The sequence below is a fragment of the Sinohyriopsis cumingii genome, chromosome 3, assembly GCF_028554795.1.
Source record: "Sinohyriopsis cumingii isolate HCF-2022 chromosome 3, ASM2855479v2, whole genome shotgun sequence".
Lineage (NCBI taxonomy): Eukaryota > Metazoa > Mollusca > Bivalvia > Unionida > Unionidae > Sinohyriopsis > Sinohyriopsis cumingii.
Window position 1 is genome coordinate 74,014,723 of NC_142963.1, and position 25,069 is coordinate 74,039,791.

General features: G+C 35.9%; 1 protein-coding gene and 1 long non-coding RNA gene across 8 annotated transcripts in view; one reads left to right on the forward strand and one right to left on the reverse strand.

Annotated features, from left to right (window-relative positions):
• LOC149803108 (long-chain-fatty-acid--CoA ligase 1-like) overlaps nucleotides 1–25,069 on the reverse strand; it is a 134,152-nt gene that overhangs the window by 97,101 nt on the left and 11,982 nt on the right. For 4 of the 5 annotated variants that reach the window (XM_089952713.1, XM_089952715.1, XM_089952714.1 and 1 more), the window contains exon 2: nucleotides 12,134–12,285. In XM_089952713.1, coding sequence (XP_089808839.1) covers nucleotides 12,134–12,277 — 144 coding nt within the window. In that variant the 5' untranslated portion in view covers nucleotides 12,278–12,285. Of the gene's footprint in view, nucleotides 1–4,128; nucleotides 4,336–12,133; nucleotides 12,286–25,069 lie in introns of those variants that run through there. The other variant, XM_089952717.1, reaches the window with a different exon arrangement.
• Nucleotides 1–25,069, forward strand: part of LOC149803109 (uncharacterized) — a 108,135-nt gene that overhangs the window by 20,734 nt on the left and 62,332 nt on the right. The window contains exon 1 of one of the 3 annotated variants that reach the window (XR_016420137.1): nucleotides 4,253–4,388. The exons of 1 other annotated variant lie outside the window; for it this stretch is intronic. This is a non-coding gene — a long non-coding RNA (uncharacterized LOC149803109). Of the gene's footprint in view, nucleotides 1–4,252; nucleotides 4,389–25,069 lie in introns of those variants that run through there. One more of the 3 variants, XR_016420135.1, reaches the window with a different exon arrangement.

The window sequence follows — 25,069 nt, forward strand, 5'->3', positions numbered from 1 at the left end:
ACTCGTATCTATCTATCCATTTATGTCTTTCTATGCACATGTATGTCTGTCTTTAATTTATTAACTATATCTACATTCTAACCATTTCGTTTTGCTCATTTACATATCTATCTGCATTAACTATTTACATGCATCATTTTTTATGTTAATTATCAGTATATGGTTTTAAGGTGCAAACAAAGATAAAAAGATAACAGAAGTTTGTTTGTAAAATAAATTTAATGCAATCTCCTTTAAACATCCCATTTATCTTACCTCATATTTAAACTTTAGATGTGATATTATATTGTCATATTTTGGGGCAAGCTCAAACCTCCCAAGGGCAAGTTAAATTTTCGTGTCTGACCTCATCTTCGCTAGCCAAAGTTCCTATCTATACCCTGGTGGATCTATCAGATATACTGGAACTTTGTCCTAGCAATTTCTATTGGATTTCATGAGTTGCCTCCCTTAGTATGTAATGGCAACTAACCAATAGCATGGTGCACTGTACATCGGCCGAAAATGGTGGGGGCAATTGACCTAACAATGATACTTTGGAAGTTTAACATTTAAAGTATGACTATGTACCAGAGTGAAAGATATCTTTGCAAACATGTACCAGCACTGGAAATTTGATTATTTATCAGTCCATTCAAGTTGTGTGTTTCCCTTGTCTCATTCCTAAAGAAACAGTGCTCATATTTTAACAACTTAATTTTGATTGGATGCAGTGACTTGCTGCCACATCCAATGAAATTCACAGACCCAAAGCACAGAAATATCTGCTCAATATGCCAAGGTGTAGATAGGGTTATCACATTGGAACATTGGCTAGTTGAAGATGGTCTGCCCTGGGCATGTGGACTTTTGTAGAACTTTGTACAGCATGGACTGCTCATTTCCTTTTGTCTTTTGGTGAATAGACATCTTTTGGTGAATAGACATCAAAATTCAAAATGTACATTAGACTTGCATACAACTGATGCAAATATTTCTAAAACTGTTTTTGGGTCTACCTAATTTTAATGTTTCTCAACAGAAATGTACAAAACATTTTCAAACTGTCCCACAGTTAAAGTAGCTTGCATGGCCAACTATGCCAATGCAGCTGTATGGAAAATCATAGCCAATTTTAAAAACTTTTAATTAGCATGTGGGGGCCCTTATATATCAAACCTCTATAATACCAGGTTGTAGTCTCTACCTGTCCCTGTGTATTTAGGGTCCAACTATTTACCGGAGCAACCAGGAACAACCCAAAAATTTCAGAAGAAAACAAAATAGATCAATAGTCAAAAATACTCACTATTTCATTGTTTTCTGACATGTATGTTAATTATAATTAATCTCAAAGTAGTCTGACATGATGTTTTCTGATTTATTCAAAAGAGATATACATGTACAACAAAACTGTCCACTGGACCACAAAATTTGTTTTCAAGGAAAATACAATTTTATATAATGAGCTACTGATAGAGCATTAATTTATAAATGAAACTGGGTAAATTAATGCTGCAATAATTCCAAGAAGCAGGTGGTCCCTTTTAGATATTGGAAAACAAACATTTGCCATGAATCTGCGTAAGCAACTGTCATTACACAGAAGTTTTGCAGTTTTGCCTTCTATATGTATCACATGAAATAATCACAAGATTCATCTAAATCAGTGGTTCCCAAACTTGTTAAGGCCACCGCCCTATTGGTTATCCTCAGCGTCCCATACCTTACCCCATAACAAGCATTATTCAGCATTAGTGCCCACCCACCTCGGTAATCCCACCAACCCCAAGGGAGCAGCCACCGCCATCTTTGATAACCACTGATCTAAATAATCCAACATTTTCTCCATCAATTTCTAGCAGCATTTTAAGTATTTAGTATATTCTTGTGATTATCTGCCTCTTTGTCTTTCTTTCTTTACAAAAGAGTGGTACTGGAAATTGATTAGTTGCATCCAAGACAATACTGTATATTTAACAGGCTATTTCTTTGTTGTTGTTGTTGTGGGATTTAACGCCATTTTTCAGCACACGATAGGCTATACATGGCGGCCAGTATTAATGGTGGAGGAAGAACCTGGGAAAACCCCAGAAAGAACCACCGACCCACGAGAAGCTACTGACAAGCTTTCTCACATACCCACATTGGCTGAATCCGAGACTCGAGCCGGCACAGACAGAGGTGAAATGGCAGTGATCCGTAACAGAGAGCGCTTTAGACCACTCGGCCACTCAGGGCCCCCTATTTCTTTGTATGGTTTAATAAACATTTTAGCTGATGCTTTAACATAACGTAAGAGCCAATGAGATACAAGAAAAGAAAAGAGTATTTCATTTTCAATTTTTTGGGATCAAATATCAATTAAGAAATGGATGGATGGATGGATAGACAGACAGACACTGATATCATAAAAATATCAGTTTTCAACTACTTTGGATCAGAAAAATAATAAAATTGATATCAACTGTCTGAACTGTGCCTTTAATAAGAACATTTTATTCATCAGGGGAGATTCACATTGATGATATGAATACACGTGCTTGTGAGATAATGCTGAAGAGCAATAATGTAAGTAAAAGGTAAACAGTACCAGAATAAAAAATTTAAACACGCTCAGCTAACAGGTACAAGTGAATAAAAGTAACAGGTTAATTGTATTAAATACAACTGATTAACAAATATCTGTACTGTGTACATTGTAACAATCATTTTCTGACGGTTTAGAAATAAGACAAACAGACGAAACAACAAATGTGCTTGCTGTAGATGTGTGCACAGATGTGAGAGCCCCATTTATCTTCATTCATGTCTTTTTATTTCTCATTTGGGGGGTAACAAAAAAAGATTGCTGTCAAGAAAATTTAATATCTGTAAATTTCATACCTGTAAAGATGTTACTTCTGACATGAAGTTAAATTTTTTGCAAACTCTTTATATGTGTTGTATTCGCTTAGAATATGCACCAGATAAAATACCTAAAATAATTATTACAGTAATCAAACGGAGTTTTGACAATAATAGAATAGTACCTTTCATTTATTTCATCACTTTCTATGTTATATGTACAATTCTTAAATATTCATTTGTGCTATTTTGCAGGTCTTAAATTTTGATATGCTGAGCAATACGAATCTGATTATTTTAATAGACCGTGTTTTTATTCATACAGAAGAAAATGAGCAGTGTGGTTAATCAATACTAACTGCTTATCGGCACTATTGCAAACAATCATAATATAACAACTTATACCATCCGACTACTAACCACTCCTTGCTGAAACTTAATTCACACAGATATCCTGCTTACAAAGTTCAATGTTATAATAAACATATCTTAATATATACAGTGCAATACAATTTTGGTACCAATACATTTGAAGTAGTAATATTGCCTCTAAATAATCGTCCCCCTTTTACATCAAAGTATCAACAAATAAATACACAGCGAAAAACAAAGTCAAATAACCAACATCAGTATGGAAGTATGAAATTGAAATTAATGAAAACAAAAGTATAACAAGTCATAGATGTAAGTAGAATTTGTGATTCCACCTTTGTTCCAGTATTATTTATCTTTCTTCTGGTATTTTTTTGTTGTTCTGGCTTGTTCCAATTTGTTCCAGAAAATTGTCTGACCCTACTCAAATTATCTGCCAAAAGGTTTTAAGGTTGCACCCCTTTATCCCACCTGTGGCTAATGTGACTAGGTAGCCAGTGTCTGAAATTTCAACTTAATAACAAACATCCTGGAGTTTTTACATGTAAACAAAATACATGTATACCCATTTATTCATGCACTATAGCTGTCTGAATAATGCCTGTAGCTCTAAATAAACTTCCACCATAAACTGAGCATCCATATTACTATCAACATGGGGGGGGGGGGGGTAAAAAGCTAAAAAAATAATTATCTTGGTTAATAACACCTGTCCTGTGACACATACACTGGTAAAGGCCTAATAATTACCTCTTGAGAAAACTAGAAGTTGAACATCTCTCCATTTTAATATGAATACAATTCTATTTTAACTTGATGGCCAAGAAGAGGTTGCGGAAATTTAATTGAATGAACAAACTAGTATGGCATGTTGAACATTACACATTATGTTTGACAACTGAAGTGCCCCAACATACAACAGGTACTTACTTCTATGAGTGCTGACTGTTTTGTATAAGCATCTGGAAAGGGAGAAGGTATAGACACTGCAGATCCCATGATTTCTATCTGTCCCCAGTAATCTCACTGACTGTACAGAAATGTTACCACTCTATGCTGCACACTCAGCACATGAAATGAACACATTTGTATCTCACAGGTTTAGTAGCTTTACTGGACTGGTGTCGAACTGTGTCAACTGACCCAAATGTTCTCAAGCAGAACCATGACTTTGAGTTATCAAAGGCCAGGTAGGTTTACTATTTTTGTTCCATGCATATAAATGACAGGTGAAATGTCAGTGATCTGTAAAGGGAGCACCTTTGACCAAATGGCCACCCAAGACCCCTAGAAGTGGAGCCATCTTTCAAGGTGAAATAGTGTAAGATGCAATGTACTGCCTTATATTTCTCACAAACTGTAGTGTTAATATTATGGATGTAAGATTGTGAATGTTTGTACAAATCATTTTCTTCTTTGGTATATATATATATATATATATATATATATATATATATATATATATATATATATATATATATATATATATATATATATATATATATATATCACACACACACACACACACACATACATACCCAGTAACCATACCACATATACTCACTAATAAGATGATTCCAACAGCACTCCCAGATCTGCCACATAATGACCCAGCAGATCTGTGTCTAAGCAGCTTGTTAGAAGCAATTAGCAGAACAAACAGAGACCTTGATCTGCCAGTGCATTATGCCATGGAAAATAAGGGTCTATGTTGTTTGCAGTTGAAATGGACTGATACGTAAGTATATATGGTAACAAAAGAATTAAAAAAAATAAAGTCAGGATATTTTCAAAGTAAATAAGATAATAGACCCCCATCCATCAGGTTGGTTGGTGTTGTAGGGGAATCATAAAATTCTCACAATTTGAAATATTTTTTTTTAAAAAAAGACTACTTATCAAGATTAGATGTTCCAAAGTACATGTATTTGTTTATATCACATAATTATTAGAAGTTGTGCAGTAATGATGGTCTCAATCTGATTTAAATCAGATCTTCACTGTAATGTATGAAGATCTGACAGTAATTGCTTATGATTCATATGACCTTTGAATTAGCCAATAGAAATGCAGCTTTCAAAAATCTGATCAAATCATTTGGTCTCAATGGATAGTTTTGTATTTTGACACCTCCCTAATTTTTAAGGTAGAAGGCATGAATTATCAAAAGCCTAGCATTTATAAATTCACACAGAAGTTAAATTTGTAATGTGGTTGAGATTTACTTTTAGTTAGGCTTGGAAATGGGTTGGCTTGTTGGTGACTGCCGTTCAGTTAGAGAGCATTAGAGATCAAATGCGTAACTTGGGCTGCAAATGAGCAGCTGACTTGGCTTACGTATTTACATGTGTCTGCTACAGAGGTAAATATCTATAAATCTAGATGGTTGAGGGGTGATGAATAGTATGCTAATTTGTTATAGTACTAGTGAACATTATTCATGCATAAGGCACATACTGATTCTTTTAGCTGCCTTGTCACAGGAAATTATTCAAAATAGCTCTTTTCTGTCAAAAGTGAATGTAAAATTTAGGGGTTGGTGGCAATGTTGGTTCAGTATAAAAGCTACCAGTTGCATTAGGAATTAACCTGATTGCCGTAGCCAAAATCTCACATGTATGCTTTCTACAAAAATCATTAGTTTGTTTTTATTTGTATCTTCAGTGTAAAATTATTCTCATTTTTCTGCAATAGGTCATTGTCGAATGAAAATTCACCAGACAAACTGTCCACAAAGACCTTTGGCACACACTGACGCCCTTTAGCCATGAAGCTCATTCTCAAACATTAACATATAAGACTTCATCTGAGTGGCTGATAAAATTAACATCATAGTTATAACACTGGTCACCAGAGCATGACCCCTAAGTGGCTGCTGTCAGATCTTCACCTAAGACAGTGGAGATCTGATTTATTCAGAGTGTGAGTGACCAGGCCAGGATGGCTTGCCATGATGTGTCCTTAGGCAAGACACTACATTCTCTTTGACCAACATAAAGTAGTCAAGACCACTAGGCAAAACACATTCAAGATTTAAGTGTTGCTCAGCCAAACCAGAAATGTTCTCTGTCTCTGATACACACTTAACATTTACAAAGAGAGCATTGTATCAGAAATGAATAGGATTAATGAGAAAGATAAATTATTAAACACATCTCTAGTCATTCCAACCAATTATATGAATGTCACTACATTACAAATCTGAAAATACAAGCAAGAATTATTTCTTGTATTTTATAACAAAAACAATGCAATAAAATCACATGACATTAAAACAATAAAAACATATCATTTAACAGAAACACATAAGGAATAATGATATGCCATTTTAAAAAAATCCAGAGTTTTAACAAAGCATCCCAGATTTGATATTTGTGAGTTATCTCTTAATGCTCCTAGTAGTTATGGTTATGTCTACTGGTTATGTAATATGTATCATAGTGACTGGTGAGTAAACCTTATCAACAGACATGATGCATTGTTGAATCTACCTAATTTGAAGTAACAAAATGGATAATTAACTAGATGAACACACAAAGCACACTGGAGGAAGCACAAGATACAGATGCCTGCTGTTTTAGGGATGTTTAACAGCGGGGGAGGGCTCTGCTCTCCTGCATGTCATGAAAGGTGAAAAATGGAGGTAGGAGCAGCAATGGCTTAGTGGTTAGCATGCTAGGTTCATGGCTGAAAGGGTGTGGGTTTGAATCCATCCATCAGAATGGCCCATATCAGCTTCTGTCGTGTGTCCTGGGGCAAGGCACTTTACGCCAACTGCCTCAGCACTAAATAACCTGCTGTGCTGTAAAACAGCCAACCAGCTACCTTACAGTATAATATCTCTTTGTATCAGGTTTTCTTTGCCATAAATGTTGCTTCCAGGAACAGCTTTGTAAAGAGGATCTACACTATTACAGCAAAAGTGACTGACTGCAACACATCCCTTATTTTTCTTCATATTGGCAGTAAAAAAAACTAAAATTAAACATGATCTCGAATCATGACACTTTTAAAACATTAATTAAGTTATCTTGGGCTCGGTGGTTACAGGTAAATAAAGTGTATGGTACATCATACAGCTGTAGAACATACAAAAATTGTCAAAAATCAAGGAGTGTTACAGCAAAGACACCGACATATTGGCACAGGAGTATATATCAAGATAAAAGTCTTCATACAGCAAAACTGAAAGTATACTGATTCATCACTACATACCGAAAACCTAAGGATACTCATACACTAGTACAACTGTAAACACCATAGGCCTTTTTAGGCATATTATATGATGGCAGATCAGGATCTCTGTTCCATCCTACTTTTTTGTCCTAACAAACTGCATACCATATATACTCACTAATAAATTGAGTCAAGCTGCAAAGATCTGAATCTGCCATAGCCAAATGCACCTGCAGATTGAGGTCTAAACTGTTAGTTCTACAGATTACTCCTAACAAACTGCAAAGACCCAGATCTGCCAGCGCATTATGCAATGGCAAATCTCAGTCTGTGCAGTTTGCAGGTGGACTTGACTTATAAGCGAGTATACACAGTATTATAGATCCATGTGTTGATGCAGTCAGGATCCAACTTACAAGCAAGAATATATGGTATTTGAATTAGTGTATTTTGTCTATTTCACAGTGATATTCATCAAGCTGGTAATGCTATCCTGACAACAAGCTTTCAAGATGACTGTGATTACACAACAAATAACCAGCAACTGCAGTAGTCAGTGGGTCATTCTTACTTTGCTCATTGCAATGTCTCATCCTTTGACTAACAAGATGACTGTCAGTGATCCATAAAAAAGACATACAGAATCATCTGCTTGTCAATTATGAAGACAGTACATGTATAGCAGGGGCCCTGCATGGCTGAGTGGTGTAAAGCACTCTCCGTTACGGATCACTGCCATCTCACCTCTGTTTGCGTGGGTTCAAGTCTTGGATTCGGCCAATGTGGGTATGTGAGAAAGCTTGCCAGTAGCTTCTCGTGGGTCGGTGGTTCTTTTCGGGGTTTCCCGGGTTCTTCCTCCACCATTAATACTGGCCGCCATGTATAGCCTATCGTGTGCTGAAAAAATGGCGTTAAACCCCACAACAACAACAACAACATGTAAAGCAGAGCATCCTCTTCAGATCAGAAGTGTATTAATTTCAGATTTTATGCCAATACTACAAATACCATCTAAAAGTGAAAACTAATATGTCATGCTTGATGACTAGACAGGCAAAGAGTCTGGTATTTCCTTTTCTATGCTTAGATAATTATGAATTATAACAAAAAAATTGAATACCTTATGTACTTATAAGCAGAGTTCGATTGCAAACAACAGATTCCCTGATCTGCTGTTGCATAGTTGGACTAGACTTATAAGCAAGTATATAAGGTAACACAATACCTTCAATTCATCATCTGTATCAACCTCTTAGTTCTCAAAACTACAACACTACTAATAAAAGTGTATTCTCTGTACATTACATTTTGGAATTTATGGATGTTAGTCCATCTAACTCTACATCTTCAATGACCATTGAATAGACATTCATTGAACTTGGCATATACTGTATGTACTCACATATAAGTTGAGTCCAACTGCATACATATATAGATCCTGAGCAGTCTGCTGTTGGATTTGTCTTATAAGTGAATAAATGTGGTCGTTTGCCCATCTACAAGAGAGGTATGATTTTGGGAACTCTCCTTGGATATCCCCTGGGTACAAAAGTAAAGTAAACAAAAGTTGGAATTAAAATGATATTTTTACACACTTTTGACCAAACTAAAGAACCCAGATGTGTAATTAGCTGCCAACAAGAAATGAGACAGATTTTGCGACAATCACTAGCAGCATGATTTATGTTGCAACTATCACTTTAAGGGTTAACACTTAAATTAAATTGTTTACTGCAATGAGTACATTTTTATATGCCTGAATTTAAACAAATTTGCAAGAGTTCTTGCACATCACTGCTCTCCAAGTATAAATTTTGCATGATTCCCACATTTGTGCATCCTGGCAGCATCTCTGACGATGCAAGTGTTCATGGAAAATATGACAGTACATTGCATACCACAAAGTTATGGTGGCAAAACTGTTCAAGCAACCAAGATTATCTTATTTTTAAAGCCCTATCAGTGCATTATGTACTGCTATTTTCATGACCCTCTAAAATGGTGCATGTCCCTCAGATGTAGAGGGAGGGGGACACAGTATCCCCTGCCCTTGGGATCCTATGTGCAACACTGGTTCACAATGATGAAACAAACATTCATGCTAAAACAAGAAAAGTAAGATAGGAACTTGCATCAAATCAATGTAAAAACTGTAGACCCATTGTAATATCATTTGGTGTGTGTGTGTGTGTGTGTGTGTTGGGATTTTTAACGTAGCTTTAACAATTTGAGTCATTTTGCTATGATGTCTGCAGTTTAAAGTGACATCCAGCAGTGGGGCATCATGCCACTGACACATTTTTTTTCAGTTGACAGCCCTGATGTCTTGAATGACATGAATTGATTCCATATTGTAAAAGAAAAAAGAAAACAAAATTTAAAACAAAATTTAAAAAAAACACCCTTCCTGCAATAAGTGAAGACAAGATCTGCTTTTGCACAATTTGATCAAAGCAATCCTGGTATTTGTATAACAAAGGAAGCAAGCACAATAATACCACTGTCACCCCAACCCCACAAATAAAGACCATTCCCAATAAAGAACCACATATATTTTGCCCTATTTTATTAAATGAATGAAGAGTCCATATGGTTCTCTTACTGGACTTCACCCTTCCCTTGTAAGCTAATGTATATTATAAGGATATGAATTTAGATTGTTACAATGTACAAACTTCCTCTTGTTATTATATACAGTCAAGTGCTAGTAACTGTTACTGCCTGTTGCAGGATGTTTCAGTTATATAATGTAAAACAATAATTGGATACCTGATACTTTCTTTATAAACAATAATACTGACAGACAGTGTACAGATGGTTTGGCTTCACACAATGCAAGGTGCTGTACAGATATCAAAGTTTTGCACTGTCAAATTTTCTGACTTTTATACAGTATGTGTACTTTTCAGATTAAACCTTGCTCTTAAATTTAAAAGAAGCACTTGCTCTTGCTCCTTCTATGCAGTGCTGTAATAACAAGTACCACAAGCAACACTATGCTTGTCTCATAACCTTTTCCTCGTTACTGACCTTGAACTATGGCCTTGACTACTTTATAATAAGGTGTGGATGTGAATAAAGTTTCATTAAAATATCTGCAGGAGTGACAGCCTGGATAAGTAATAGGCCACTTACATTATGTCTTGTTATGACCCTGACCTTGAGACAGGGGATATGGTTAAATATGAGAGTCATATATAACAGGCTAAGTTTCATTGAAATATCTTCATTGGTTTAAAGTTATACCCTTGCATGGAGATAAGTTACTGATTTAAATTTTCAATGGCCTTGACCTTGAGAGAGGGATATGGCTACAACATGTGACATAATGATTAGTCAAGATATATAACTTGTCCAAGTTTCATTAAAATGCCTTCAGTGGTTCACAAGTTATACCAAGATACCAGTCAAAGTTACATAGTGGTGACCTTGACCTTGAGACAGGGAGGCCAGGCTATAGCATGCAACACAATGTCTACACATTATATACAACTGGCCAATGTTTCATTGAAATATCCTGTGTGATTCAAATGTTAAACTCCAGACAAGGATATCAGTCAGATAAGTACATTTTTTCCCCTGCTATGACCAAGACCTTGTTGCATAAGTCATGGCTACTGTATGTAAAGCACCATTTAGTCATCATACATTCTTAGGCAAAATTTCATGAAAACTCTCCTACCAGTAACAATGTTACGGGCAAATCAAGCACATGCTAATTGTGACTGTAGTACAGTTGGACAAACAACACCATAACAATACACCCAACTCAAGACGGGCACATAGAAAGGGTTCTGCCAAATGATGTGCTTTGCTTTTTTGGAGCTATCAACTTGCACATAAATTTTAACATCAAATTTTACCCAAAAATAATCAAGCTGTGTTAAGGCCACTACTTTAATTGACATCAGCATCACTATAGCTCTTTACAAAGGAGACAGAAACCATATTAAACAGTATCAAACACGCTTCATCAATTTTCTTTTGGCCATGTATGTCTATCTGTATTTAGCTCTCTATACATTCTACAGTTAACACATTCCCTAACCAGGAATCTCTGCTTTTATTACCTGCTTAGTGTTCTTAACTGGCAAGCAAATTACTCATTTTGCTACCTGTATACAGTTTTCTTAATTGACAAGCAAATGACTCATTTTTACTACCTGTATAGTGTTGTTTACTGACAGGCAGTCATTCATTTGTAAATACCTGCATAGCATTCTTAATTGATAAGGAAGAGCAAAAGATTTAACTTCTGTACTGTACTGATTTTTAATACATGTACAGTGTTTTTAACTGACAAAATTACTCCCCAGAATAGGATACCATATTTTCTACCCTTAGAAGTTATTTTTTGCATGCTTCTATTCTTATGTCTTTTTTATACATTTTCTTTCAAGTAAATTTTAAATCAATGTTCACAAACTGAGGCTACATATACTTCTGTACTAAGGCTTTCTTTCTTATCAGAAACATGTTTTCCCAGGGGGTAGAGATATTATTGTTATCCTAGTCAATTTGTAATATATATATATATATATATGACCTATACACAATTCTGTACAAGGCAAGTAAGCAACTGTTTTGTAAAAAATAAACTGTTCAGAGTTTTTGTACTTTCAGTGACTACAACTAAGTTATGTAGTTTGTAACGATCATGATTTCATATGGCTACATATGAAATATCGGCTGAATAAACAAAATTTTACTGTAGAAGAATGATAAAGCAAAGCTGTTTTTAGTTTTAGGGCATTCTTACCTGTAGAACTTTGGCCTGATTCTTAGGGTCGCATGCCAGATGTATTGGTTGAGTTCCATTCCTGAAGAAATAGTATGCTGTGGCAGTAGTCAAGGCACCAAGAGTTACTGCCCCTGCTCCAATAAGCTTCATATAATCCTCCATTGATCAGTCTGAAGTATATGGAAATATAGTCTATATTAATGTCATATGGTAAAATGTAGTTACGTGCAAGTTTAAAAAAACTCATTTTCTAAAGATGTGTGAACAATGACTGGTCACCTGAATAACTGTGGAAGTAGAATCCCCTTCAAAACAATGCAAAAATACTAAGTTTACATTTTCTACATTTTTTAAAAAACAAATTTTCTGTAAATTACTTCACTACTGACATCATCAACAGCAAATAATTAACAAATGATACCATAATAAAAGAAATTGACAGGAGTCTTACTGATCAAGAATAATTAAAAGAAATTCTCTTGAGCAATTTGGTCTACGCTTGTTTTCTATGATCCAAACTTTCTCTAAACTAGAGTTCAAATAAGTAACTCCATGTTTCATCACCTGTGACAATCTCATTCAAATGTCACCGGTCAGTCTTTTGTATTTGGCAAAAAACTGTTTGGTGATTTCAACCCAAATCTATGTTTTTGATCAACTGTCAACAAATGCATGATCCATCATGCAAAAACCTTTCTGGACTTCAAAATATTCTTCAATATTATTACAAGCAGCTAATGAATTCATGCTTGCGATAAAAGAATCACTGACAATGGTCTTCCAGAATGTGGGTAATCTTCTATGGATTTGCAACCTCTGTTAGCATGACACAACCACTTCAAAATTGTAGGATATGACAGAGAATTACAACTGTAACCTTATCCAAGTCAGTCTTGGTATCAGTCAGTGTACCGGTACTCTAAGAGCACCCAGATTTACAGGATGCTCTTTGTACGTCTACAGTTGTTGGTAACTGTCATTTACCTATGTGATGTCACACACGTCATTTAACATATCTGCAGGTGTCTCACATGATGTGAAAGCAGCTACAGCCAAGACCAATTTAAAGAACATTACTTTGTCTATCGATTGGCATTAAAACAGGTTCAAAGAAACAAAAGTTACGACAAAATATTCTGAACTTTTCAAATGCTTCTTGCAATTTAAATTTTCTTTTTCCATTTTTGATTTCATGGTGGATTAGTGTCCTCTGTATAAAATCAAACATGCTTTCTGTCAAATTGGGTCAAATTCTATTCAGCAATTTAAAAAAAAAAATGGCAGATTGGCATCATTTATATAAACTTAAAAGACCTTTATCCCAGCTCCTTCTTTCTGTCAAATTTGGTCATTCTGTTTAGCAATTTTTTAAAAAAAAGAAGTCACTGCAGGTTTCTATTTTAAGTAAAGACACCCATATATCAAGACAGATCTTTATCATTTGTACACATCTGAAAGTCTTCATGCCAGGATCCTTTTTTCCCCTAAATTTTTTTGTCAAATTCTGTTCAATGGTTTTGAAGAAGTCATTAAAAGTTTTTCTGTTTTTAGTAATGATGGCCATATTTTGTGACAGATTAACATCATTTGTAATAATCTGAAAGGATTTAATGTCAAGATGGTTTCTGTAAAATATGGTCAAATTATGTTCTGTGGGTTAAAAGAAATCATTGAAGGGTCTTTTTGCATTTTTGGGAGTAACAAAAGCCATATTTGATGGTAAATTGGCTTTATTTGTGTAACAAGGTTTACATACAAGATGATTTCATGCAAATTGGATCAAACTTTGTTCAGTGCTTTTGGAGAAGTCATTAAGGTAACAGTGGATACTATTTCACCTGGTCAAATTTCTTAATTTATGGGAAAAGTGTAGGATTCATGGTTGTAACTGTTGAATAAATTAACAATGACTATATATGTGCTAGGGGTTTGTGTTGCAAGTTGTTCTAGAGACTGATATGAGGCAAGCTCTGCATTCTAGCCACATGTAATTGTAGACATGGCAATACAGAAGGCAATCACATGTAGTTCTAGACATGGCAATACAGAAGGCAATCAGAATATCTTAAAAAACAAGATGGATGGCAACTACTATATTTCATGTATTTTTTAGCAAATGAAAAAATGATAAAGTTCAACAAAAATAAAAAATATAAAAAAATAAAAAATTATTACTTTTGGAGTACCGAACATGTAGAAAAAATAAAGGTATCAGACTTAACAAGGTCTATATGACAATACTCAATGACCAAATTTGTACTATATAAAATAAATGTACAACTTTTTCTTATTCTGTTCAATTCAAGAATCCAATTACAATGAAAATAAAGGTACTCAAACAACTTTTGTTGCTATAGGTGAACAAAAGAGATAGAGAAAAGAGGTGGCTGAAGCAATAATGTTGTCTGTGCAAGATCACATGTATTCAAAGCATACTTTTTGTAGTTGCTATGGTGTGTCATCAAAATGGCAAAATGATTAAGATGGTCAGTATATGTACTTTATAATATAAAGGTATTGGTTAATTGTATGCAATAATATCCCTGTTGTCAGAATTGAAATTTGTGAATATACAGCAACAGCAACCAAATTATCAAATTACAATATAAAAACCTCAAAATGACTTGTTTTAGTGAATGTGTGTGTGTGAGAGAGAGTGTGAAATTAACATTGTGTCAGTGTGTAAGATCGTATGTATTCAGAGCAGTTATTTGTAGTTTTAGAGAGAGAGAGAAGACAGGAAGGTTACATGGTGATTCTGATCATTATTGTTCATTTATCTGCAGACTGGTCTTCATCACAGATAAGGACACCACTATATTTCACTATCAATTAACACCTCTGAATAAACAATTCTTGTTTTAATTATGATATCCATGGTCACAAGAACCACATGGCCATGCAGTGGGGTGTCAGGGGCATCAGGGAGCGGTAGGACCTCTGGTAGGAGGGCATGTTATGTCCTCCTTAGGATAGTTCATCCACCTTTGGTCCCCACTTGGCACTCAGCTCTCACCTGTGGCTCAAAGAAGCTGTCAGCATGCAACAGTGGCCACATTCCCCCAAACTGCTTAGACAGGCAGGATAAACCAGGGGAGGGTAGACAATGGGTCTTAAACCTGGCTTGTCTACCTAAGGATGTAAATACTGGACTCTGCAGACTGCACGGAGAAAATTACCACTTAGTTCAATAGGCAGAAAGGCTAACCCAGCAATGCATTGTGGAGTGTGAAGAGCATGGTGAGAAATGTAGGATGCTATGGTCATCCAATGCATCCAGAACTATCTCCAGTCATCTCGATCATGTCTTGTTACTGGATCCAGGGTGGCCAGGAATACAGAAATATGAATACAAACTGCACAACTCTCCCTCACTTCAATCCAAGTCAAGCACATGTCACAGTTTCAAACCCACACTGCACAACTCCATGCCCTGTGGCAGTTAAGGAGTGAATAAACAGCCAAGTGCAGGTAACACTTAAAATGCACACAAGCAGTTCAGAGCATAGTGTTGCTCTCAATGGGACCAAAGCAGCAATGAAACTCTACAGCCCCCTGAGTGTCCGAGCCGACCTTTTCTGGATCAATCTGATCACCTATATAGCATGAGAAGGGGCTAGAAAAGGTGCCCTAAACATAGCCTGCTTCATCTCACCTCAGCCAGTTTACTACAGCTGGCAGGAATCCCATCCTTGTGGTCAAACATCAACAAAAAAGAAAAAGATGATTGTGCTCACCTTCGGCACATGGAATGTGCAGATAGACATAAGAGATGGACTGCACTGGTTGCTATGGGAACTGGTATGATATAATGTGGACACAGCAGCTCTGACTGACACTCAGCTAGCAGACGAAGGCCAGCTGTAAGAAGTGGGCAGAAGTAGTGGAGTGGCCATGGCAGTGAAGAACATCGCATGGAAGATGTTGGATTTGCAATGAAGTCTCTCATCCAATACACAAGCTAACCAGCCTTCCCGAGGGCTCCAATGATAACCTAATGATTTAAAACTCCCACTGGGAAACAAGAATGCCATGTTGGTCAGTGCCTTTACTCCAACAATGACCAACCTAGATGATATGAAAAAAGTTTCATGAATAACTAGACTCCCTCATCTCAGTCAACCTGAAATTGGAAAAGCTCATCATTCATGGTGACTTCAGTGCTAGAGTTTGGACTGACCACCAGATCTGGAAAGGAGTTGTTGGAATGCATGGCACTGGCAAGTGCAAAGCAACAGGCTTCTGCTACTCATGATGTGAGCCACACATGACCTCATCATTAACAACACCTTGTTCCACTAACCTACCTGAAACAAGACGTCGTGGATGCACCCCAGCTTAAAGCACTGACATCTCATCGACAATGTCATCACCTGGAATAAGGACAGACAGGGTGTATGAGTGATGATGGAAATGTGCGGTGCTGAATGTTGAAATGACCACAGGCTAATTGTGTCCCATCCAGCCCAAGAGACATCCCCAAAGAAAAAAGACTGCAAACAGACTAAAGGTCTCCAAGCTGAAAACTAGTTCAATTGCTGGAAGCCTCTCAATAGCAAACTGGAAGACCCATAGACTGGCCAGACTACTGTGGAAGAGGACTGGGCCTCCTTTAGAGACAGTATTTACTTCATCATCTTCTTACGTCTGGGACAGATGGCACACAGGAACCAAGACGGTTTCGATGAGAATGATTAGGTGTTAAATACACTACTCACAGAAAGAAACCTCCAAACATTATGCGCAGGACAGTTCAGGCAAAGCTTCACAAGTTGTAGGACTCCTGACTCAAAACAGTAAAGTAGACGAGACCAGGCCAATGCAGACAGAAATGACTGAAAGCTGTCTATGGTCCCTAGTCCTCTGTGTCCTCTCCCCACCTCAGTGCAAATGGGACAACACAAAACTGCTTACTGACATGGCTCAGATCCTGGAGAATTGGCCAAACACTTCAATGCTGTTCTCAACCATCCATCATCCATCAACGACTAAGCCACAGAATGCATGCCTTATGTGGTAACTAATGCTGAGCTGGACACTCCACCCAGTGTGCAAAAGATTAAGTAAGGCATCAGCCAGCTGTTATCTGGTCTTATGTTGTTGTTGTAGGGTTTAACGCCATTTTTCAGCACAAGATAGGCTATACATGGTGGCCACTATAATTGATGGAGGAAAACCCTGTAAAAACCCCCGGAAGAACCACCGACGCATGAGAAACTACTGGCGGGCTCTCTCATGTACCAATGTTAGCTGAGCCTGAGACTCGAACTCATGCAGACAGAGGTGAGATGGCAGTGATCCGTAACAGTGAGCACTTTAGACCACGTGGGGCCCCTCAAATAAACAGTAATACAAGAAAGAGTGAAAACAACAAGCTTTTAAAAAATACAATAATTTATTTTCCTGGAAAAATTTTGGAAAAATGAAAAAATTATAATTTTTATGGTTTTATAGAATCAAATCCAAAAATGATCCAAAAATAATCCATGAATAAAATTTTAGTAGTCCTAATAACAAAATGTTCTATTGATTTCACGTCTGAATCCCAACAAAGAATCCAAGATGGAAGACAATGACATATGGTACAATCTTGAGTGTTGAAGTCTACAGTTCATTGTAGAAATAAGATTTATCACTCTGGTTTCTGATAGCTGAATAATTTTTTTTATTAAAAACTGTCCTAGTTCCACAATATTACATGAGCACACATATTTTCCTGAAAAATTACAGAATTAATCCTTTTGAATCCAAGTAATCTGAAATAACTCCAAACCAAGTAATCTGAAATAACTCCAAACAGCACAATATACAACTAACAATTTAATAGCCCAAGTGATTAATTCTCCAAAACATGGGTTGTATGGGATTTTTAAAACATGAACAAGGGTTACATGATTATTTTCTAGAAGTTTAAAGAAGCAAGTACTTGTTACAGCTCACGTTTACCCAGTGTGATCCTGACGAAAACCAATCAGTTTACTCTCATTCATTTTACTCTAAGAAATAAAAATATAAAAAAAAATTTATATCTCAAGGACAAGGTCCCATCATGACCTTGGAAACAACCAATCATTTTAAAATAAACAGAACTTATTTATGAAGGTTGCAACAAATTCTGAAACAAGGTCAGGATTTAGATCAACACCTGGTGTTTATAAACTAACAGTCAAGGTCAAACTATTTCTAAAAAAATATCTCTAGTGAATAAATTTACATTACAACATGATGTAATGAAAAATAAAAAATTTAAAACTGAAAATTAAATTGAAATAAATATATATTAAGTCAGATATAATTAAATCAAATATACATAACACTTCCCCCATAAAGAAAAAGAAAGATTTATATGATAAAGCTTTCTTTTTACCAGACTAATTATACATGAGGTTTAAAAAAACTCATATAAATTATACAGTGTACATGAAATAATATCTTGTTATACACGGGAAAGTGCATCTGCTCTTAAATTATCTTTTCCTTTGATTGCCTGATGTCAAGATTATATTCCTGTAACAACAAACTCAACCTTAGTAGTCTTTGATTTTTGTTTTTCATCTTGCCGATGAAAGTAAGGGGGTGTGGTCACTAAATAAAATAATCGAGGAAGGTGCTGAACTAATGTAAACTTCAAAATGTTGTAATGCCAATATCAAAGCCAAACCTTCCTTCTTGATTGCTGAATAATTCCTTTGGTGCTTATTTAATTTCTTGGAAAAATAGCACACTGGATGATCAATACCACTTTCATCTTCTTGAATCAAAACTGCTCCAACCCCAACATCACTTGCATCAACACACAGTTTAAAAGATTGGCTGAAATTTGGAGCTGTAAGAACCACGCGCTTTTAAGTATGGTTTTCAACTTGTCAACAAAACAAAAAAAATTTTGATCGTATCCGGCCATACCATAATTAGTTGCATCAGTTGCTTTTTATTAACAGGCATGGGAAATTCAGAGATAGCCTTGACCTTAGCATCTATAGGTTTAACTTGTCCATGTCCCACAATTTGTCCTAGGAAAGTTACACTAGTACGGCAGAACTCACTTTTAGACAAATTGTCAAACATGCATCTGTGAGTCTAAGAATTTCCGAATTGTTGTTAAATGTTCTTTCCAGGTGTCATTGTAGATGATGACATCATCAGTGGAAACATCACTATTGTCTAGACCAGAGGTAATCATATTCATGAGGCGTTGAAATGTACTTGGCAACCCTTTCATCCTAAACGGCATTACTTTATATTGGTAAAGTCTATCTGGGGTAACGAATGCCGAAATTTCCTTTGCTCTTTCCATTAGTGGAATCTGCCCAAATCCCTTCAAAAGGTCAAATTTGATGACATACTTGGCATTCCTGATCTTATCAATACAGTCATCGATTCTTGGTAATGGGAATGAATCTGTTTTTGTCACACTATTCACCTTCCTATAATCAGTACACATACAGAAAGTTTCATCTGGTTTTGGAACAAGTATGCATAGTGAACTCCATTCACTTTTACTGGGCTCTATAAAATCCTTCTCCAGCAAATATTGAATTTCATATTTTCAAGTATTCTTGTTTGAGAGAGTTCATCCTATATGGGTGTTGCTTGACAGGTTTAGAATTTATGACATGGAACTTTCTTTTTGTCCTTGTAGGAACATCTGGAAATAAGTGCTCATATCCAAAAAATAACTGTTTTAAGTTCACTTGTTGCTCTTGCAAATGTGAAAGTTTCTGGTCCAGATCTTTCATAATTTCTTACTTCTGAAGACAAGTCACTCCAATTCAGTAGAATCCGATGATATTCCTTCACTTATATCTTCACTGAGTTGTACAGATACAACTAAATTAATTGCGTGTTTAACCTGGCTCTTTCAATATACTTTTTTAGCACGTTAATGTGAGAGAGTTGTTTTTGTTTATGCCTCTCAGGAGTATTTATGATAGATATAATTAAATCAAGTATACATAACAGTGGAAAAAAACTTGGAACAGATGCCATACCTGCCGAGGTGCACGAAATGGCAGAACCTGTGCTGCTACAACAGCTCTCAGACCTCTTCAAAGCAATATGAAGGAAAGAAGGAGCGGTCCCACAAGAATTTAAAGACGCCTTCATGTTGCACCTCTACAAGCAAAAGCGCAACCATCAATGCTGCAACATCCACAGAGGAACCTCCCTCCTGTCAATTGTTTGGTAAAACAATTTCTTTCATCTTGCTCAACTGCCTCATTCACCATCTTGAGCTGGGTCTACTCCCAGAAAGCCAGTGTAGTTTCCACGCAGGCCAATGGACAATGAACATGATGGTCTCTGCATAACAACTCCAGGAGAAATGCCAGGCGCAACACAGAGACCTCTTCACAACCTTATCTGACTTGACCAAGGTGTTTTATGCAGTCAGCAGAGATGAACTTTGGAAGATCAATGCAAAATTTGCCTGTCCAAATAACTTCATCACAGTCAGCTGCCCGTTCCTTGACAGCATGATGGCCAATGTAATGGATTATGGCAAACCCTCATATGCCTTCCCAGTCACAAATGGCATTAAACGAGGCTACATTCTGGTGCTCACTCTTCAGCAAGATGTTCACTGCCACACTCACAGATGCATTCCAAAACAGTGATAAGGGCACCTGTGTCAGATACCAGACTGACAGGAAGCTGTTCAATCCCAGGTGACTAAAGCATTCATAAAGATGAAAGAGCAGTCATTAGGAACTTCCTCTTTGCTGATGACTGTTCTCTCAATGCCAGCTCATAAGAGATCAGCATGGACAGGTTCTTTGAGGCATGCAACAGCTATTGCCTCACAATCAGCACCAAAAAGACTTAAGTCGTGTACCAACCTACCCCATGCTGCCAAGCATCACAGCGAAGGGTCAGAAAATCCAGGCTGTCATCAACTTCATTTATGTGGGCAGCTCAAGAGCAGCTAACACTGACAATAAGATCAGAATTGCCAAGGCCAACTCAGCCTTCAGGAGGCCAATTGGAAATGTGTGGGACTACAGAAGAATCAGCCTTACCACCAAACTGAAAGTGTACTGTGCTGCAGTGCTCACCACCCTCCTCTATGCCAGCGAGATTTGGATTGTCTATTGCAGATATTCCAGAAAACTGTATCAATTCCACATGAATTGTCTCCATAGGATCAAGTGGATAAAGTGGCAGGACAAAATTCCTGACACTGAGGTTCTCAACAGGGCCAGCATCAAGTTTTTGCAGAGAGTCCAAGTTCGATGGGCAGAACACACCATCCATATGCTAGAGGAAGAGATTCCAAAAATAGCAGCTCTATGTCAAGAAACCAGCATTGTGCAAGAATGTCCCTCCTGGCACAGGAATATCACATCTGGTGGTCATGCAGCAGAACAGCAAAGAATTGCTGAGGTGCTGATAAAACATGCCAGTAGTAAAGCCAGAGCTGACAACATCTCTATTCTATACCAACCCTCATGTGCTCCATGAGAAGGAGACTTCCGAGCCCAGATTAGTCTCACTAGTCATCTACTTACACACTGCTTGACAACAGAGAACTAATGCTGTGATTGTCATTGCTACTGATGCACACACACAAACACATTAAATATGCATTAGAGCTATTTCAATGGACAAGAGACCAAGGGTAAGATTCAACAGACAGCTTTATCATTTTATATTTGTATGCTAGTTACCCAAAAATAGTAAATATTTTTGAGACCCCTTTAACATTTTACATTTGTTATTTTGTATAATATATACATACAAATGGTATTATTGTTGTGCCAAAACACTATCTCTTGCCATACTTAAAAGGACTTTCATTTAGGAATTTCACAAAACATTATACAAGATGGCTTAATGAAATCTGCAAAACCTACTGCCTCTTACTTTTTGCCAATTTTGTCAACTTTATGAAATGCATATGGTACAAGGGAGGTAACTAACTTGAACCATACATATGAAATGTAGTCTTCTCTTCATATTCCTCCACCAGGCTGGCAATTTAATTACAATCACAACAAATTTATTTGCATTTATCTACTTTAAGAGATTCTGTATGCACTATATTTTTTGAAGATTATTCTGAAAAAGCACAAGTTCATAATAAGTGCACTCACATTTTCCTGTTTTTACACACTTGATGTAGAAACTTGTAAACAGTGAATCTCATGAAGGGAGTGGTCAGATACATAAGGATAGCTATGGCATCTTTACAGGCTACAGCTACATTTCAAATTAAACACTTGTCTGCAAAACTCAAGAGAAAAAAAATAATTTTGTCACATTGATGGGGAACATGTCTGACATGCTTATTTCAAATGTATTCTGTATGGTAAATATAATTTTGAGTTTATACTATATGCATGTTTTTTACTGGCTGATGCGTACGGACATGTGTAAAATGAACCTTCATACAACATTCTGTTGCATTTTTTCTTTATTGCTAAGATAAATGTTTCACTTGCAATGAAAATTTGATTTCCTTAATGCATGAGATTGAGATTTTTTTATCATAATTCACCATTTATCTGAATAAAAGGATCATTAATTTGATCTGCCATGGACTTTTCTTATCATAATTCACCATTTAACTGAATAAAGGATTGTCAAGTGATTAGTCATTGAAATTTCTCATCGTAATTCACCATTTATCTGAATAAAAGATCATCAAGTTGATCAGTCATTCACATTTATCATCATATTTCACCATTCATCTGAATAAAGGGTCATCAAGTTCATCTGACACTGACATCTAAGATGCACGAGCTACTGATTGACCAGAATAGGCTGGGACTCCAAACTGTGTCCTTTAGTGTAAAAAGTCAACACTTTGTTGTGTAGACTTTTGACTGTGTGTTGTTCAACGACAAGATTTTGTCTGCAATAACTTGCATCTTGTTAACAACAGTCCTATCCATTTTCTGCATTCCTGAGACCATAAAATGTAGTCTGAATACAACAGTCCTATCCATACTTGCCATATCCACAGACCACAGAATTTTGTCTAAATACAAGTAAAATTTTTGTTGATATGTACATCAACTCTCAAACCTTGACCAGTAAGTACAATTAGGAAGCTAAGTTTAACTCTGTACACAAGTTGCTGGGTTTTGCCAATAAATATCCCTTTCACAACCAGGGAGATATTTCTTTCATTTTACATCTATTTTAAGTGCAAAATGTCCATACTGCTTAATGTGATGATTAGAAGCCAATGCAATGCTCCATTTGCCTTTCCAAGTTGTGCACAATAGAAATTCTTCTTTATCATGATTTACTTCAATCGGGTAAATCACGGTATTTGGCCCTTTTGCAGCTTTTACATCTTATATCAGCATAAAAGCCATAGTTGTGGCCTAAAATGCAATCTTAATGTCCTGCCTAAAATACGATCTTAATGTCCTGCCTAAAATACAATCTTAAAGTCTAGAAACATATGGGGGTGCATGCTGTATGTGTTTCCCAATTTTTAGTCTTTTCGGAAATTACACTTTTTTCCATCACCTGTGAATACACACCCAAAATGGCAATTTTATACCGTTATGCTGTTGCACTTTAAAATATTTCATTTTTCCACAAGGAATATTAGTATTTCCTTATATTAGTAGAACAGAGTGTTGTTGGTATTCTTACAGAAAATTTCATCACAAAAATGTTAATGTATTTTTCAAAAGTAAAAGTAGAAAACTGGTGGATAGATAAATAAAAATGTGGAACCTGTACATCGTTATGCTTTTTTATATTCTTGTTACCCTCTTCTAGTTATGTCTGTAATTATTAGGAAAGATTTCATATTATTTTACAGAATTTCATATATAAAAGTTAAACTATACATGTAGTTATAAATGTTGCAGAAACCAAAGAAATTCAGATTGGAATCTTAGGTGGGTATTTTTTTGAGTATCCACTGAAATAAAACCTGGTGCAGAAAAATCTGTAGAGTCTGTAACCACTCAGTTTTCCTATTTTAAAGACACAACAGTTTTATTAATCTTGGTTATACATCATGTGGTTATGGTTTCAAAAATATACAAGTCAATTTCCTGATGGATAAAACATGGGGACACTACAAAAAACTGTAGTGTCCATAACCTGAAAATATATGCAATAGTTCTGGAGCCATTTTTCAAAACTTTAACCATATAAAATGAAAACTTTCCATATCATTAGTATCACATCATCTTTGGCTGAAAATATTCCATGTTACAGGATGATGCAACAATTTCCTTATGCAATATTGCATCCAAGTAGCGCACTCCAGCAGCCTTGGCTTCAACTGAGTCACTTAGAAGCATGGAGGGATTCTTCAACATCATTACTGACAAGAAATTATCTGTCAAAGTTGAAATAATGGAAGTATGAAAGTGAAATACTGTACCAATATTTTCTGTAGAGTCCGTAACCTATATTAGGCAAATGAGATATAAATGTTTTATGTCATTATTATGCTGAATGCAGTCAACACTTTTTGTGTTAAACTGTCCTTTATCATACATATCTTAAATACTTAAGTCAATATTTTTTGTGTTAAACTGTCCTTTATCATACATATCTTAAATACTTAAGTCAACACTTTTTGTGTTAAACTGCCCTTTATCATACATATCTTAAATACTTATGTCAACACTTTTTGCTAAATTTGAATTTTGTTTGATTATTTAATTAAACTTAGCGAAATTTAATGAAGAGTTAGACTAAAAGTAACTATGTCCTATTTTTCCCCATTTAGTAGCCTTTCAATCTTTCCTTCAGACCAATATATGACTCATTTCAACATATGCACAAATTAACTGACACTAAAGGGTTTCAAATATGTGTACATGTCGATGATGTTAATATGATGCAAAAAGGTTACAGACACTATGCATTGTAAACATGTATGTTTTAAATGTTCATATGATAATACACATATGTATTAAATGGTCATACTGACATAAAAGCCCTACCTAAACAAGATTTCTTTTCTGCAAAAGGGTTTTG